Source organism: Hemiscyllium ocellatum, chromosome 11, assembly GCF_020745735.1.
Source record: "Hemiscyllium ocellatum isolate sHemOce1 chromosome 11, sHemOce1.pat.X.cur, whole genome shotgun sequence".
Lineage (NCBI taxonomy): Eukaryota > Metazoa > Chordata > Chondrichthyes > Orectolobiformes > Hemiscylliidae > Hemiscyllium > Hemiscyllium ocellatum.
Window position 1 is genome coordinate 69,615,188 of NC_083411.1, and position 17,735 is coordinate 69,632,922.

A 17,735-nucleotide genomic window follows, 5' to 3' on the forward strand; every position below is an offset into this window, starting at 1 on the left:
TTTCCGATCAAGGATGTTTATGTGTCAATGATGCTTGTGATTTGAATTTTTCATGCTGCAAACGTTACTGCAGGGAGACGGAGTGATTGCCTGTGGGTTGTGTTGAAATGTGTATCTGTGGTAAAAGAAGAGGAATGAAGGTAGTAAACAGCGCTGAACTTGCACAACCTTCACACTGAGACACAATGACAGCACATACACAAGAGACATTTGGTAGTATTCAGGGAACTTGCAAGTCTTCAGTGCGTTAGAAAATAACAAAACTTTACAATTCACAAACTCATGCCCAAAGAGAATAACACTTATCAGTCAGAGAAAATCCTTTTCCACTTCAATATGCTCACGGACAAGTTAAAAGATTCCCTTTTCTACAGTGGTGAGAAGCTTTAAGATTAGTGTGTGTGTTCCTGATTCCAATTCTGGTCCTTCTTCATAGTCAAGTAACTTTAAGTACCTTTCCATGGCCAGTTATTCTAAGATCTCAAAAATTGCTAATCACCTGGCTGTGGCTTCCTGTGTCAAAATGCTGGTTCAGCCCCTATTGTAGATGCCCACTGTGTCATGGAAAATCATCACACAATCTTTGAACTAGAATTGGTGGAAGATCCTTTGTCAGCTGGAAATGACTGTGAGTAATACTATTACAAACTCAAAAGGCTCCATCCAAGCAGCATTCGTATAAAATGAGAGAGTTCACCTGAGCCTTAAAGTAGGAGGAAAGAGAAATTAAACATCATGTTAAATGTTTCACTGATACCTTCATCCAACCTACTTCTTTTGTGTGTTAATAAATGCCAAGGATGCAACTTCTAGCATAGCCTTCAATCTTGCTCAACTGGATGTCTTGCAATTGGATTAATTCTTCTCTCTTTGAAATTTTACTTGTGTTGTAGTGCAGAGTTCCTTCCCTTTAAAATCTTCTTATGAATGATGCTTTGTTTCTGCTCTCAAAATGATAGGTTTGCATTTTCAAAGCAGTAGAAGATTATTTGTGTTGCTCCCAAAGTGATACAAAATGAGTGTTTTTGCAGCAATGCGATATTTCTTACACATGAACAATCAGTAAACATTGGTGCAGTAAAGATAATCTTTGTTAGCATACTATTACAACACTGATATAATGGTGGAAAGAGTTTGAAAGTTGAACAGCAAATTTAAACATACCAATAGCATCATACCAGCTAGCTTCTTGCACTCTAAGAGCTGTTATTAAGTAATTATCTGCTTTTGAAGCACAATTATTAAATTTTTCACATTATAATACACCAACAGTCATTGATCTAAATACATAGATGCATTTTCGCATTCAGCTATAGAGTATGTGGATAAAGAGCTGGTCAGAAACACATCAAAGTCAGCTGCCATTTACTGTGAAGCTTTTATTCCACATCAACCAATCACTGAATAACAGTGATAGAAAACATTGAGAGTGTATTTGATGCAGTGAATGTAAAATTATGAGAAAAGCATTAAGCTATCTAATGTATTCAAATGTGGTACCTGATATATCCAAATAGTGTGTATTTTCAGTCGAGTGTCATGGAATAAAAGCATTATTGAAACCATAATTTCAGTTTTCATTTGGTTTTATAAAATCTAATACAAAAACATTGTCCTATCAGATCAAAGCTGAGGAATTCTTTTTGATAGTTGTACTGGGTGAACAATGGATTAGATTGAATGATATTTCTCTATCAGGTTACTTCATGGGGTTAATGCCCAACTTAAAACAATGGACCAAGATATGCCAGATGAATGTGTGAAGTGTTTATTTGCTAAAATGATTAATTGCAGTCTAGGCCAGAAGCTGCTCCTCAGCACACTCAGTGCCATCAAAACAAATTCCGATATTCTAAAGTGTCATCAAACCACAACAAAATATTTTCTGAAAATTCACCTCTCTATGAATCTCAAAACAAGATAGACATTATAATAATTTCAAATCTGTTGGAACATTGAAGACTAGCTTTGATTTTCTCACTGAACATAGTCGAGCACCACAGAAGAGCTAGCAGCTCCAGTCACCAGTGTCCATCTCTTATTTGTTATGGGCTTCAATGGTGTGGCCAGTTAGGTAGAATAGCAGACCAGCAAGTAGGGCCAAAGGAATCCCCGCAGCTGCAAACATGAAGGACCATCCGTATTGCACATGGACTAGGATATCCATGCAGCTGTTCCTTCTCTCCAGCAGTATGTATCTTTCCAAATCCACAACAAGTTCCTTCCATATCACAAACAGAAATATCAGGATGGAAAATAAAATTCCTGCAAAGAAAGAAACTCAATTGAGGTGGGGCAGTTCACATTTTAACAACACTGTTTTGACAAAAGGCAAAATATCCATCTGATCTGAACCCAACCAGCTAATCTACAACATAATTCAATGGTAAAAGATTGCACTCCCAGTAAAAACTGAAGAATTTTACATGGGAGAATATAAACAGTACAAATTTTAACAAAAACATTTATTGTACTCCAATAACCAAATAGAAAGCTGATCTGAGTATAGCTGTCAGGTGTGATCAGAGACATTTTTAAGTATGTAATAACCTTACATTTGGATCAGTTTTGTTTATTCATTATGGAGTGTAACTATTCATTGACAATCCTAATTGCTCTGGGAAGGTAATGATGAGCTGCCTTCTTGAACTGCTACAGTCTGTGTAGTGGTGAGTCACCACAGTGTACCTCGTAGATTGTACACATTGCTCCCAGGTACACTGGGAGTGAGGCTGTGAGTTCTTAAAGTGATGGAAGAGACGTAAATCCAATGGACTACTTTGTCCTGGATGGCGTCAAGCTTCTTTAGTGTTGTTGGAGTTGCACTCTCCAGCATGATAGTATTCCTTCACACTCTTGACTCGCCCTTAGGTTCCGATGGAAAGGTTTTGGTAAGTCAGAGGGCGAGTTACTCCCTAGCATTCCCTGCCACATATAAACAGTTGTCTTTTTTTTATTGACTATAACAGTTCAGTTTAAAGTCAATGTTAACCTCAAGAATGTTGGCAGTGAGGGATTCAGTGACAGTAAAACCATTGAATGTCGAGTGAACGTGATTAGATTCCTCCTTGCTTACACTGTATTTGCCTTGGCATTAGCCACTTATCAGCCAAACCTGAATGTTGTCCAGGTTTTACTGCAAGCAGGCAAGGACTGCTTCAGCACCTGAGGAGTTATGGTGGCCAACCTGGATAGGCCATTCCTGGGAGATGTTTGGTGAAGGATAACAGTTTTTCAATCCTTCTTTTCAACTGTAGTCATCTCTGTATCGGGGTGCTGTTTGATGACAGAATTGAGCAAGGTTGCAATGAATGCCTACTTTTCCCCCTGATGGTGTAAATCTCCTTCCCATAGACTTCTCAATTCTCTTCAGCTTTCAGGTCTACCGAAGCCTGGGGAGGCCACAAGTTCGGTTTTAAAATTGCAAAGCACATGAACTCAGAGGCTTCCAACATCAAATATTCCAAGTGCCAAGCCAACTCATGACAATACTTGGCTGCCCAGTCCTTATCCTGTAACTACTCAATGCAAAATGGGGTGGGTTCCAATTGAGTTAAGATTTTTAAAATGTCAATCTGTGATCAGAACTAACTTAAACCTTTCAGAACGATAAAAAGCAAACAGTGAAACTTGCAAATGACACATACTGGTCTGACTTCTCTTATAAATTTCAATTTTGGAGTCCAGTTTGACCAAAGCACTCTCTTCCAGTTAAGAAATTCACCCCATTCTTAGGAACAGACCAAAGTCATTATAGCTAAAGGCTGAATTATATCAGAAATCAGCTAAGTGTCACTTATTCATGTTTCATGGAGGGCATTCTCTAGAAGGTCTGCTGAGTTTTCTCTTACTATCACCTCATTCTCACCTCATTAACGATGTACAATGCACTGATGGTGCTGCATTTGTCCCACTCTCCCACTCACTGTCGGTGCTAGTTCACATCATTGCCAGGATATCCCCGGGTCTCCAGTGACATCTTTGAACCTTAGCCATTCACCAGGTTAAGCATTGGTAGTGTGGAATTGTCCATCACTGTGCTTGTAGTCAGACAGCAACCACAAGCTAACACTCCACAGGACACATGGTGCCAGGACTGACACTTCATAGAACATAGAACAGCATAATTCTACAGTTTTGCAAATTAAGCACTAAGCCACATAGCCTAGCTGTCCTTAACCACATCACATCTTACAATTAACTGTAAATCTAACTCTAATCCTAATCCCACATCACATCTAACAAATGGCAGAGCTACCATCATTAATACCCAACATCTTATTCATAGTTTAACATGGGGTCAATACAATACTGGAAACTCTTCAAACACTTGAAGGCGCCAACTTTCATTCAGCAACTATAAAAATCAACAAATAAACAAATGGACTCGATCAGACTTTGTCTCACATGACAGGAAAGGTTGCTTGCCTTTCAAGCACCATTTACTGAAGCCATGTATCAGGTAATCTTGTCTGGTTTATTGCACCAGACACTGCATTGTTCTATCACATAAAAGTTGGTATTTCTCCTGCTCAACAGCCTAAAGTTCATCGGGGGGAGATTTTTCCCATTCCACCAGGTCTTTAGCTTCCATCACATCCACTCTCTGTCTGCTCCTGTTGTGCAGAGCAGTTCCTGCTAGAATAATGCAGCACATTCAGCCCATACTATCCTGCCCTTCCAGGTCCATCCCAGACACTTACTGTTGGCTCCATTTGACCCTGGAGGAAGAATGAGCTGCAAAGTAACTATGCCAAGCCTTGATCAGAAGTGAATGCAATGGAGCCATCAGCCGTGGTGGCTGAGGGTAAACATTGTATCCTAGTAACAAGCCTTGCTAAGGTACTGACATCTTCCATGTAGCATGAACCTGAGAGCTCTCAAGGATCTGGGCATCCTGGCAACTCCCAGGGTACTGGGCACACTCCTCTAAGATGTGATACTGATGACCACAGTTGACTTGTACCTCGCTGGAATAGAAGCCTTTTCTATTGATGATCTCGGTTGCGTTATGGTGTGGCCTTCTCAATGTGGTGTTTCTATTATGCCCTGCATTTGGAGGAAGTCTACAGTATTGGCAAAGCCTGTTGTCTGGGCTGCAGCACTGACTTCATCACAGGGTAAAGAAATGAAGTCATGGGATCTGGCGCACATTGCTGTTAGCAGCTTTTCGGCACTTGTGGGCCAAAGCTTGAGAGGTCACTCACAGGCTGTTTTGAATGAATCAGTTTCATAAAAGTTCATTGCGGCTGTTATCCTGACAGGCAGTAGGATAGGAAGGCCACCCACTTCAACACGTTGTAGATACCTCTCCAACATGTGGCATGGTTCTGTGACGGTTTCCCAGTGCATTCTTCAGTCTGTGCTGACACTGTACCTCAATCAACTGGAGGAAATGTCTTTAAGACCAAAAGCTTTTGGCCTTCCGGTACCTTCTGTGCCTTCTGAGGGCATCCTTGGCTGCGACCTGACAGCTGCGAGAGGTTGCTGCTGCCCCTGGGATTGTTGGTGCATCCGGTTCCTCCTCTGTGTCACAGCACTTTCATCACATCACTGTAACTGCGGCGATGGTGTCTGCTGTAGCTGTAAACATTTGTCAGGTATATCCTGAACTTTTATCAGGAACAGAAGAAACAGAACGAGTCATCATCGGTGTGAGTAGTCACCTTTCACATCATTCACAAGTGACAGTTTAGTGTATTCCACTATGCAGTGAGACTGACAAAGAGGGCCACGGAATGTCTCGACTTGATGGTCTGATATTGGCCCTTATTCCAATGGATGCAGCACCAGGTATGTCACAAAGTAGGAGAATTTAAGAGATGCATGAATACTGAGAGCCTGTGCACCCATGAAGGGCATAAATGCACATAAAGGAGTCCACTTGCAGTTCAACGTGAGTGGGAATCAGTTCCGTGTCCTTGTGCGGTCTGTGAGATCTTAGATTGTCTTTGTGTTTGAGTGAAATATCACGGAGATGATTGTGTTCAATCAGTAATGACCAATGACATGGCTGAGATTACTTGTGGCTAGCATCTCTATCCCACACAGTGGGACACTGCATGCATTTCACACGCACAATGCGATAATTGCAGATATCTTCAGCCTTATACTGTGCAAATGCTTGATTGCTGCAATTGTTCCTTGAAGGACTTTATGTCACTTATGAGTGGAGCCCACATGTCGGGACAGCAAGAAACACAGGCTCCACCCACTCCAGGTGCTGTGGCAGCCATTTTCCATTCATAGTTCTTATTCAGGAGTCGATTCAATATGGCAGGCAACACAAGCTGCACTTGGCACTGAGTCTCAGGCTCAGCCTGGTAAGCATGAGTGCCCCGACTCACCATGTCCCTTTCCTCCTGGCAGTCCTTGGATAGCCCATCACTATTGACCCTCTACATGCTGCCAAACATTGCCTGGAATTAAGTCCAAGCCTTTTATCTTTTCTTCCTGAGTCCTGCCTCTACAATGTGGTCACATTCACCATCCTGCGTCATCGAGACCTTGATGGTGGTAACAACTGATAACTCCACATCCTGCAGTATTTCATGCCCTCTCATGCACTAGCATGCACCCCCATTGCATATTGAAGATTGCCCCTTCACCATCTCTCTCTGCCATCTGTCTCCCGGGTTTCTGCCTCTAATCCCCAACATTGAGTTCCCAAACATAGTAGTTTCCCAGATAACAGCCCCAATCTGCTGACCACCCCACCCTCCACTCCCACATCAGGACTGACCATTTTCCATTCCCTTTACTGTCATGAAATGGGCTCCTAAATGTGCACATCCCAAGTGGATGACTGACTATGTTCAAGCCCCTGGACTATACTTGGATGATGCTCTTGACTTGACTGAGGATTACACCCTTTAGACTTTGAGATGGACAGTCATTTGGGGATGTTGCACAAGCAGTGTGTTTGGCACATGATTTTCTGCGAGCCTGACATAGCATGGTGCCATACAGCAATATGCCTACCCCCTTGACTGATGACCACTAACAACCATGACAAGCTTCATGACTGCGTGACTGCTTAAAGTAGCATTGGAAGGCAGAAGTACTGTAACCATTAAGATGTGGCTGAGAGGAGAGATGCCAACAGGTAGGCATGCAGTGAGCATTGAAAAAGGCATTAAGTGACTGAGCTCTGTAATGGCAAGCAGGCAGCCCTGAGATGCAACTTGGTCCAATCAGTAAGCTGGATTGTGGAACGGAGATCAGCCATGATGATACTGTGAGGCAGGTGAGATACCAAGGTCAGTGGATCGGGGATTGCAGGAGGTGGCTGCCCATGGAGAATGGCCTCAGATGTTGGTGCCATATGTCCAAGTTGAAGATGTGGACGGTGAAGTGATGAGCTGGAATCACCAGGGAACTGCCCTGACTCTCATGACAGAAATTGTCTGGTTTCTATCCAGCTGTTAGGGGATTGGGAACTGATTTATTAATGAGATGTTAATGGGTAATAGTGAGACCTAGATGTATGCTAATGCATGTAAATTGGCACCTCACCACTCACTATTAGGATTTCACCTCACTGTTCAACACCACTTTGGGAAATGGTTCTTTGCGCTCACGAGAGATTAAGAATCCCCTTGCTGGCCATCTCACACAATTTCCCCAACTTTCTCAGGGCCTAGATCATTCTGAGCCGAGGGAAATTCTATTGAATGAGACCATCTCTTGTTCAGCTACCTGATGTTTCTTTCTCCCCTACACTAATGGAGGCACTCAATATTAACAGTGGAACGCTATGATGATGTAGGATGTAGATCAACATCGCTCTGGTTACATAAGTTATTCACCCCGCCAATGGCTATATTGAGCCTGATGATGCTCCTTTCCCTAAAGGAGGGACAAATCCACACTGCATTTCACAGCAGGTTTAACAAGTTTATAGTCTGGTTAACAGCCAGCTGCCAAATAAATCCAATGGAAAATTCCTGGCCTGTGTGTCAATTTGGTAACTTGATAGCAATTGCCATTCTATGATCTGAATTCGAGTAGCACGCACAATGATCACATGAGCTGGACAGCAGCTGACTCTGAGCTGGAGGCACGCCTGAGCATCAGTGACCCTTTAGATGGTGATAATGATAAGAGGTGTGCAGCTCTGCTTCGGGGACAGCTGTATGACCAGCTTGGAAACATTTAATTTGAATGAATGAAGACTTCAACAAGTCCATTCATTTATACTAGTTAATGATGAAGATGCTCAATGTTAAAATAAAGGACTTGTAGCAGCTATCATCAATTTTATTGTTGCTTTTAAACACAAGGCAATTCGCTCACCAAAGAGGATGGGAGAGGGGAATGGACACAGAGATGTGGAAACCAAGATTAGTGTTCAGGTATAGGAGTCCTCTTCAGGCCACAGAGCCGTGCACTCATTGTTCTCTGTTACTACATCAGCTTATTCATCCCCATTCTTGAAGTTAGGCTTCAAATAAAAAGTAAATTGAACTTAAGCCATGCTTTAACTTTTCAGCAGCATGGACAATTTTAATTAAATTCTGGATTAGTGGTGCTGGAAGAGCACAGCAGTTCAGGCAGCATCCAAAGTGCAGCGAAATCGATGTTTCAGGCAAAAGCCCTTCATCATGCTTGTACAGTTTTGAAACTTACGAACAGTAGTTTTGATTTCTTCACAGTAAAAATGAGCAAAAGGGAGTTTATCTTTAAATCCAGAGGGAACATCAGTTGACAGTATGAGTATTAACTTTGATAAATGTGAGGTATTGCATTGTGGTACAACAAACAGGGGCAGGACTTACACAATTAATGGTAGACCCTTGGGTAGTGTTGTCGAACAGAGGGACCCAGGGGCTCAGGATACATTATTCTTTGAAGTTTGCGACACGTATAGACAGAATAGTTAAAAGGGCATTCAGCATGCCTGCCTTCATTGCTCAAACCTTTGAGTATCGGAGTTGGGATGTTATGTTGCGGTCGTACAGGACATAGGTGGGGCCTCTTCTGGAGTACTATCTCCAGTTGGGGTTGTTATTATTGAGCCAGACAAGGTTCAGAAGAGATTTATCAGGATAATGCTGGGTATGAAAGTTTTTAGTTATAAAGATAAGGCTGGAACATTCTTTTCTGGATCATAGAAGGTTGAGTGGTAATATTATAGATGCTTGTACAATCATGAGGTTTAGAGATGGGAGGTGCCTTTTCCCTCTGATGGGGGATTTCAAGAAAAGGAAAGGTTTAGAGGGATATAGGCCAGGAGCATGCAGGTGAGACTTGTTTAGCTTGGGATTATGTTCAACATGGACTGGTTGCACCGAAGCGTCTGTTTCCATGCTCTATGACTCTACATAACAAAGAAAGTTTATTTTATATATATTCAGGGAGGCAATAGCCTTGAGGCATTATCACCAGAATATTAGTCTAGAGAGGACAGTGAGGCCTGCAAATGCTGGAGATCAGAGTTGAGAGTGTGTTGCTGGAAAAGCACAGCAGGTCAGGCAGCATCCGAGGAGCAGGAGAATCGACGTTTCAGGCCGGAGCCCTTCATCAGGAATTCCAGCCCAAAACATCAATTTACCTGCTCCACACTCTCAACTATTAATCCAAAGACCCAGGTAGTGTTCCGGGGACCTAGGTTCAAACCTTGCCAAAGTAGACCAGAATTTAATGAAAATTTGGAATTAAGAATCAAACAATTGATGACCATGGAACCATCATCAATTGTCAAGAATGGTCTCGAATGTTCTTTAGGGAGGGTCATAGCATTTTTCAAGAGATTTAGAAGCTCCAAAGTACCTTAGAACCAATGATGTACTTAACAGTAATCACTGTTACAAGGTAGAATTAACTATTATAATTTTTATTGTCCTGAACATGAATTCGGGTAGACAATAGACAATAGGTGCAGGAGTAGGTCATTCTGCCCCTCGAGCCTGCACCACCATTCAATATGATCATGGCTGATCATCCCTTAATTAGTATCCTGTTCCTGCCTTATCTCCATAACCCTTGATTCCATTATCCTTGAGAGCTCCATCCAACTCTTTCTTAAATGAATCCACAGACTGGGCCTCCACTGCCCTCTGAGACAGAGCATTCTACACAGCCACCACTCTCTGGGTGAAGAAGTTTCTCCTCATCTTCTGTCCTAAATCATCTACCCTGTATTTTTAAGCTGTATCCTCTGGTTCGGCACTCACCCATCAGCGGAAACATGTTTCCTGCCTCCAGAGTGTTCAATCCTTTAATAATCTTATATGTCTCAATCAGATCCCTTCTCAGTCTTGTAAACTCAAGGGTATACAAGCCCAGTCGCTCCAGTCTTTCAGCGTAAGGTAGTCCTGCCATTCCAGGAATTGACCTCATGAACCTAAGCTGCAGTCCCCCAATAGCCAGAATGTCTTTCCTCAAATTTGGAGACCAGAACTGCACTCAGGTGTGGTCGCACCATGGCCTTGTACAGCTGCAGAAGAATCTCTTTGCTTCTATACTCAATCCCTCTTGTTATGAAGGCCAGCATGTGATTAGCCTTCTTCACTACCTGCTGTACCTGCATGCTTACCTTCATTGACTGGTGTACAAGAACACCCAGATCTCTCTGTACTGCCCCTTTACCTAAATTGATTCCATTTAGGTAGTATCTGCCATCCTGTTCTTGCCATCAAAGTGGATAACCATACATTTATCCACATTAAACTGCATCCGCCATGCATCTGACCACACACCTAACCTGTCCAGGTCATCCTGTAATCTCCTAACATCCTCCTCACATTTCACCCCGCCACCCAGATTAGTATCATCAGCAAATTTGCTCATGTTATTACTGATACCATCTTCTATATCATTAACATATATTGTAAAAAGCTGCAGTCCCAGCACTGATCCCTGCGGTACCCCACTGGTCACTGCCTGCCATTCCGAAATGGAGTCGTTTAACACTACCCTTTGTTTCCTATCAGCCAACCAACTTTCAATCCAAGTTAGTACTTTGCCCCCAATACCATGCGCCCTAATTTTGCTCACTAACCTCCTATGTGGGACTTTATCAAAAGCTTTCTGAAAGTCCAGGTACACTACATCTACTGGATCTCCCTCGTCCATCTTCAGGTTTACATCCTCAAAAAATTCCAGAAGATTAGTCAAGCACGATTTCCCCTTCATAAATCCATGCTGACTCTGACCTATCTTGTTACTACTATCCAGATGTGTCGTAATCTCATCCTTCATAATAGACTCCAGCATCTCTCCCACCATTGAGGTCAGACTAACTGGTCTATAATTTCCTGTTTTCTCTCTCCCACCTTTCTTAAAAAGTGGTATAACATTAGCCACCCTCCAATCTGCAGGAACTGATCCCGAATCTATCGAACTCTGGAAAATAATCACCAACGCATCCACGATTTCTCGAGCCACCTCCTTCAGTACCCTGGGATGTAGACCATCAGGCCCCAGGGACTTATCAACCTTCAGACCTAACAGTCTCTCCAACACCAAATCCTGGCAAATATAAATTTGCTTAAGTTCAGATCTTTCAGCCACTGTTACCTCAGGGAGATTGCTTGTGTCTTCCCCAGTGAACACAGATCTGAAGTACCAATTCAATTCTTCTGCCATTTCTTTGTTCCCCGTAATATATTCTCCTGTTTCTGTCTTCAAGGGCCCAATTTTAGTCTTAACCATTTTTTTGCCTTTCACATACCGAAAAAACCTTTTACTATCCTCCTTTATATTTTTGGCCAGTTTACCTTCGTACCTCATTTTTTCTCTGCGTATTTCCTTCTTAGTAATCGTCTGTTGTTCTTTAAAAGCTTCCCAGTCCTCTGTTTTCCCACTTATCTTTGCTGTGTTATACTTTTTCTCTTTTAACTTTATACATTTCTTAACTTCTTCCATCAGCCACAGCCACCCATGCCTCCTCCTAGGATCTTTCTTCCTTTGTGGAATGAACTGATCCTGCATCTTCTGCATTATACACAGAAATATCCACCATTGTTCCTCCACTGTCATCCCTGCTAAGGTATTGCACCATTGAACTTTGGCCAGCTCCTCCCTCATAGCTCCATAGTTCCCTTTATTCAACAGAAATATTGTCACTTCCGATTGTACCCTCTCCCTCACAAATTGCAGATTGAAGCTTATTGCATTATGGTCACTACTTCCCAATGGCTCCTTCACTTCGAGGTTCCTGATCAATTCTGGTTCGTTGCACAATACCAGATCCAGAGTTGACTTTTCCCTGGTAGGCTCCAGCACCAGCTGTCTCAGAATCCATCTCGGAGGCACTCCGCAAAGTCTCTTTCTTGAGGTCCAATACCATCCTGATTCTCCCAGTCTACCTGCATGTTGAAATCCCCCATAACAACTGTAGTAACATCTTTGTGACAGGCCCATTTCAGCTCCTGATTCAACTTACATCCGACATCCAGACTACTGTTTGGGGGCCTGTAGATAACTCCCAAGAGGGTCTTTTTACCCTTAGTATTTCTCAGCTCTATCCACACTGATTCTACATCCCCTGATTCTAGGTCCCCCCGTGCAAGGGACTGAATATCATCCCTTACCAACATGGCCACCCCACCCCCTCTGCCCATCAGTCTGTCCTTACGATAGCACGTGTAGCCTTGAGTATTCATTTCCCAGGCCCTGTCCACTTGAAGCCACATCTCAGTTATCCCCACAATATCGTTTCTGCCAATTTCCAATAGAGCCTCAAGCTCATCCATCTTATTTCCAATGCTTTGTGCATTCATGTATAGTATTTTTAAGTTGTTACTGCCCTCACCCTTCCCATCAACTCCTATTTCACTCAACCTTACAGCATGATTCCTTTCTGAGTTGTCTGCCTCATTGATAAAGTTGTCTTTCTTGACTTCCCTTGTTCTAACTTTCCCTTCAATTTCTTTCTTAAACATCCAGTTTGTCCCCTCCCACCTGCTACTTAGTTTAAACATAGCTGTGCTGCAGTAGCAAACCTGTCTTCCAGAATAACTGACATACAGTATTGTCCTTTAAGCAACAGTGTGAAACTGGCCAGATGATCTGTTTCAGTAATGTTATCTGAGAGTTAAATATTAACCAAGACACAGTAAACATCTCTTCTGCTTCACTATAGCACAATGCCCCAAGATCTTTATCATCCAACTGAGAGGACAGACAAGGCCTCAGTTTAACATCTTATCCCAAAGTCAGCACCTTCCCAAATGCAAGTATCCCTCGGTGTTCCAGAAAGTGAACAGGTTAGACATCGAGCAGAGGTTCCCAAAGTATGACCCAAACATACAACCTATTGACTGCTACCAACAGCTGGCCCCATAATAATGTAAAATAAAGCAAAGACCTGCAGGTACAGGAGATCTGAAACAAACAAAACCCAAAATGGCTGCAGAAATTCATCAAGTTTAGAACAAATTCGGAAGAAGGCTCACTGAACTTCAAACACAAATGCTGTTTTCTCATCACAAATGCTGCTAGAACTGGTGTGTTTCTCCATCAATTTCTGCTATTGTTAGTGGATACTTAGTAGTTGCAAAATTGATAGACAATTCATTACGAATTGAATGTTCATTAAAACATTGGTGAGTCAAAAAACAATGGATTTCCTCACCACTTCGATCAGTCGTGAAAGTAATCTTTCCTCAAGATCTTGAGATTAGGAAAGACTTCAACATGTAAATATGTCCATTGACTTAACCACAAGATGTCTTCTGTAACATAGTCCCAGTTATAAAGCTGTGAATCGTAGCATCGAATGGTCATCCTCTACTACTATTCTGATTATACTTTATACGAATCCTATTTGCTCATCATTTAATTAAAATGCTGCAGTATGCTGTTAAACAACCCAGTAGAGCAATAAATCCTGAATAGATTGTCCAGCTATCTTGTTAACGTGAGACTTCATTTTCTTCCTCTACCCATTCCACTCCCGTATCACCAACGATCCAACAAGAAAATCTGCTCCGTAATCATTTGCAAACACAGCAGGTTCATTCACCTCTTCCTTGTGATCCTTTTTTGTAGATGCCCGCTACAGAAAACATTATGGGCTCACTAACTGCTTTGTTGGATAGGATTGCAATACTGTATAGGAATGCACACATATAAACACTCAAAGTAATGATCAGGATCAGCTGGTGCTAAGAATGCTATCACAATTAATTAAAGTTTCAAACGAAATTCTAATGTTGCTACTTGATAAGCTCCTAATCAGTACTAACATATTTGCCTATTACTATGATTGTTCAAAACACCTTTTGGAGCATATGAACAAGATTAATTTGCTATGTGTTTTAAAGTGTTGCCATACAACTACCGATTTTCTTGTTTGTTGAGTACAGAGGAAATCAAAGACACTGGTAACAATTGCAGGGTTCTACAGCCACCAGATCTGTCGCTGTCTAAGATTAACTGTCAGAAAGCAGCGGCTGTAGTTAAATTTATTTTTAACTTAATACAAGAGTTATGGGAGAAATAAAACAAGGAGGTCCAAATAATTGGATACCCCTTTCAAAGAATGAGCATATATTTACTGAGTTGAATGGCCTTCTTCTACTTCGTCATGTTCCATAAAGGCTAATTTTATTAACTTTATGTTCCACTCGTTTACATACCACTGTTTAGATATTTTTAATCAATCGTTTCAAATGCGTTATGATACATATATGGAGTAGGTGGGACTTGAACCCAGGTTTCCTGACCCAGAGATAGGAATACGACCACTGCATCACAAAAGTCCATTACCATTGTTTATATTGGGATCATTGTGCCATAAATATTATGCAGCATTCACTGGAACAGCAAATCTTTCCATTGTTCCACCATTTAATCATACTCGTAAGTGTTTCAGAAGTGTTAAATTGCTTTTGATGGGTAGGTATGCCAATGATTAGATAGCTTCCCATCATGCCCTGGCCACCAATTTGTTATGTAATAATTCGCCTACACAAACATTAACAATGTCAATCTGCTATATGATTGTTGAGAATTGCAAATGTATCATTGTTCATGAATAGAGTGGGTCAGAGCCCAGTAGTCTAGCATATGGCATCTAATGAGTGTCTTTTTTTTTATTGAGTAATTAGCAAGTTATCAACTTCAAACTCCTCTTCTAGGGGACGTTGCAAGAAGCCATTCTTTGAGTCCGATTTAGTGAACATTATGTCTTTTTCAGGTTCTATATAAACTCAGGCAGATCAATTTAGTTATTTTTTAAACTGCACCATAGCAGAGATCTGCATGGTCCATTGGAACATACCGGAAATAATCTCCTGCTGAAGCATCACCTCAATAGCTTGTTGTACCCATTTTGGAAATGAGTGTGTGAACCTCCGAGGTATCAACAAGCAGATGGGTTTGCATTTGTCTTCAACATGATATGGTAACAGTCTTTAGTTTCCCCAGGCTTCGAAAGAGTTTTGGAAAGTGTGATTTAAATTACTTTTCTTATTCCTGATTTTATGGATGAGGTTGAGACCCATGCAGGTATTCCTTCTTACCAGTTGACTGGCTAGCTTTGGATAATATGCCGTGTTTCTAAAATTTCTTTTCCTTTCTGCTTTAAACATTGCAAAAAACTCACTTTCGACTCCAAGGTCAATTACTTCTGGGCCTGGAAATCTGACAAATTATGGGTGCAGGGTAATTTTTCACAGTTACTTGAACCAGCACCAGAACAATGACTCCAACTCATGCATCAACTTAAAGTACATGAGATGCCCATTGGCTTCAATGTTAGCACTTCAGTATTGATTGCTGTTGTCTGTGAATTCCTCAGGAAAAATACATTGCTGTACAGAGTTGATATTAAAGTGGCTGTCGTTTTGTTTTAATGGTGATGTTTGTAAGCAATCTACATTTTGAGAAATCACCTCCTTCCCTGCTATCATGAGTTTTGGCTGATTGGACAGGTCCTTCTCCTCCTTGGTGGTGGGCTTCAGTGTGAGGAGCTTTCAAAAGGGGGGCTGGGCACTTTTACCCAATGCCTCCCTGTTGCTGCTGCACAGCACTTCCTGTTCTGCTCCCTCGAGAGCGAGTCTGCCCTTGTTTGGCCTATCTGGACCTGTGCATTCCAGATTGTTCTGCTAGGGCAGAATTCATTGCCCATCTGAGTCGAAGTCCATGTCTCCCATGGTGTAGTCGGCATTAATAGCACCAGATTGGCCTGGTGGCTGGGTTAGCCTGAAAGTTCCTTGTTGCTGCTGGGCTTCTCTTCCAGATTTTCCCCTCTTCCGTGATCTGATTACTGGCATGGCATTGTCCTCCATACACTGAGACATACTGCCTTTGGGTCCTCTTTATAGGCTTCCCTGACACTATCAGTGGCTCTCTGAGACATCTCACCATGTGATAAGATCAGATCTAGTGTGTTAATGGAATGATGTTCACATAGTTGCTAGTGAACACTAAAAACCTTTATTAGATGCTAACTCTACGTACAGGTGAGATAAGAGAGGACATCCCTGGAACCCTACACACTCAGATCCCAATCCCAGTGTAATTTGACATCTTCATGATAAAGTTAATTTTGTACATGCTCAATACATAGAACTAGGAGAAGATGTAAGCCCCTCAGATCATTTAATAAGATTGTGGCTGATATGTTCGCATTTTGAAATTCACATTCCCATCTATCTCAATAACCCTTGAATCCCCTGCTTAAAAAGAATCAAACTACGGCTGTCTCAAAAATGATCCCACTTCCATCATTTTCTGTGATCCAAAGTCACAGAGCTTTCCAAGAGAATAAAACATTCTCCTCATCTCCTATGTCCTAAAAAGACAACCATAATTTTTAAACAGTATCCCCTAGTTCTGGACTCAACCACAAGGGGAAACATCCTTTCCATGGTCACCTTGTCTAGATCATTCAAGATTTTGTACTTGTCATCAAATCATCCTCCACTCTTCTAAACACCAGTGGAAACAAGCCCAGTCTGCCTGACCTCTCCTCCCAAGACAACCCAATCAATCTGGTAAAACCCTCCTGAACTGCCTCCAACAGTTACATCATTCCTTAAATAAGAAACTAAAACTGCATGCAGTATTCAAAATGTGGTCTCACAAATACCCTGCATAACTGAAGAATGATGTTGTTACTTTCATGTTAAATTCCTCTTCTCAGGTATCAAGTTGCATGAGTCTTCTTAATTTCATGTTGTACCTCAATACTGCCTGCCTGTGACTCAGACACAAGAACACCCAGGTCCCTCTGCAGACTTGTGTGGTGACTTTCCATTTAAGTAATGTTTTCTTTTTAATCTTCCTGCCAAAGTGAACAACTTCCACATATTATACTGCAACTGCCAAACTTTCACTGATACACTCAAACTTCAATGAACTCAAATAATTGGTTGCGCATGATTTCCTTCTCATAACACCCTGCCAACTCTTCTGGAGTAGTCTTCCTGTTTCGATGTGCCCAGCTACAGCTTCCATCATGATCAATTCTGACACCTTCTCATGACAGTCACTAAGTTAACTGGCCTTGGTTTTCCTGTTTTCAAGCTGCCTTCCTTCTTGATTACAAGAGTTGTATTGACTACAGGCTCTTGCAATACCAATACCAGTTACTACCTCTTTTCGGACGAGGATGAAGTCTCTATTATCAGAGAAAAAGGTACAGATAGCTCTTTATGCAACAAGTTGGGGCAAAGGCAAAATAACCAACACATACCCCTGCCTCCCTTTATATCCCAACCTACTGTCTAAGGTTCCAAGCAAGGCTATTGAAGTTTTTTTTGAATGGAACTGCTCAGGTTGTG

At 41.8% G+C, this 17,735-nt stretch overlaps 1 protein-coding gene across 1 annotated transcript in view; it reads right to left on the reverse strand.

Moving 5' to 3' along the window:
* Positions 1-1,752: 1,752 nt before the first annotated feature.
* Positions 1,753-17,735, reverse strand: part of LOC132820201 (transmembrane protein 182-like) — a 42,743-nt gene continuing 26,760 nt past the window's right edge. The window contains exon 5 of the mRNA XM_060832181.1: positions 1,753-2,265. Coding sequence (XP_060688164.1) covers positions 2,039-2,265 — 227 coding nt within the window. The 3' untranslated portion in view covers positions 1,753-2,038. The remainder of the gene's footprint in view (positions 2,266-17,735) is intronic.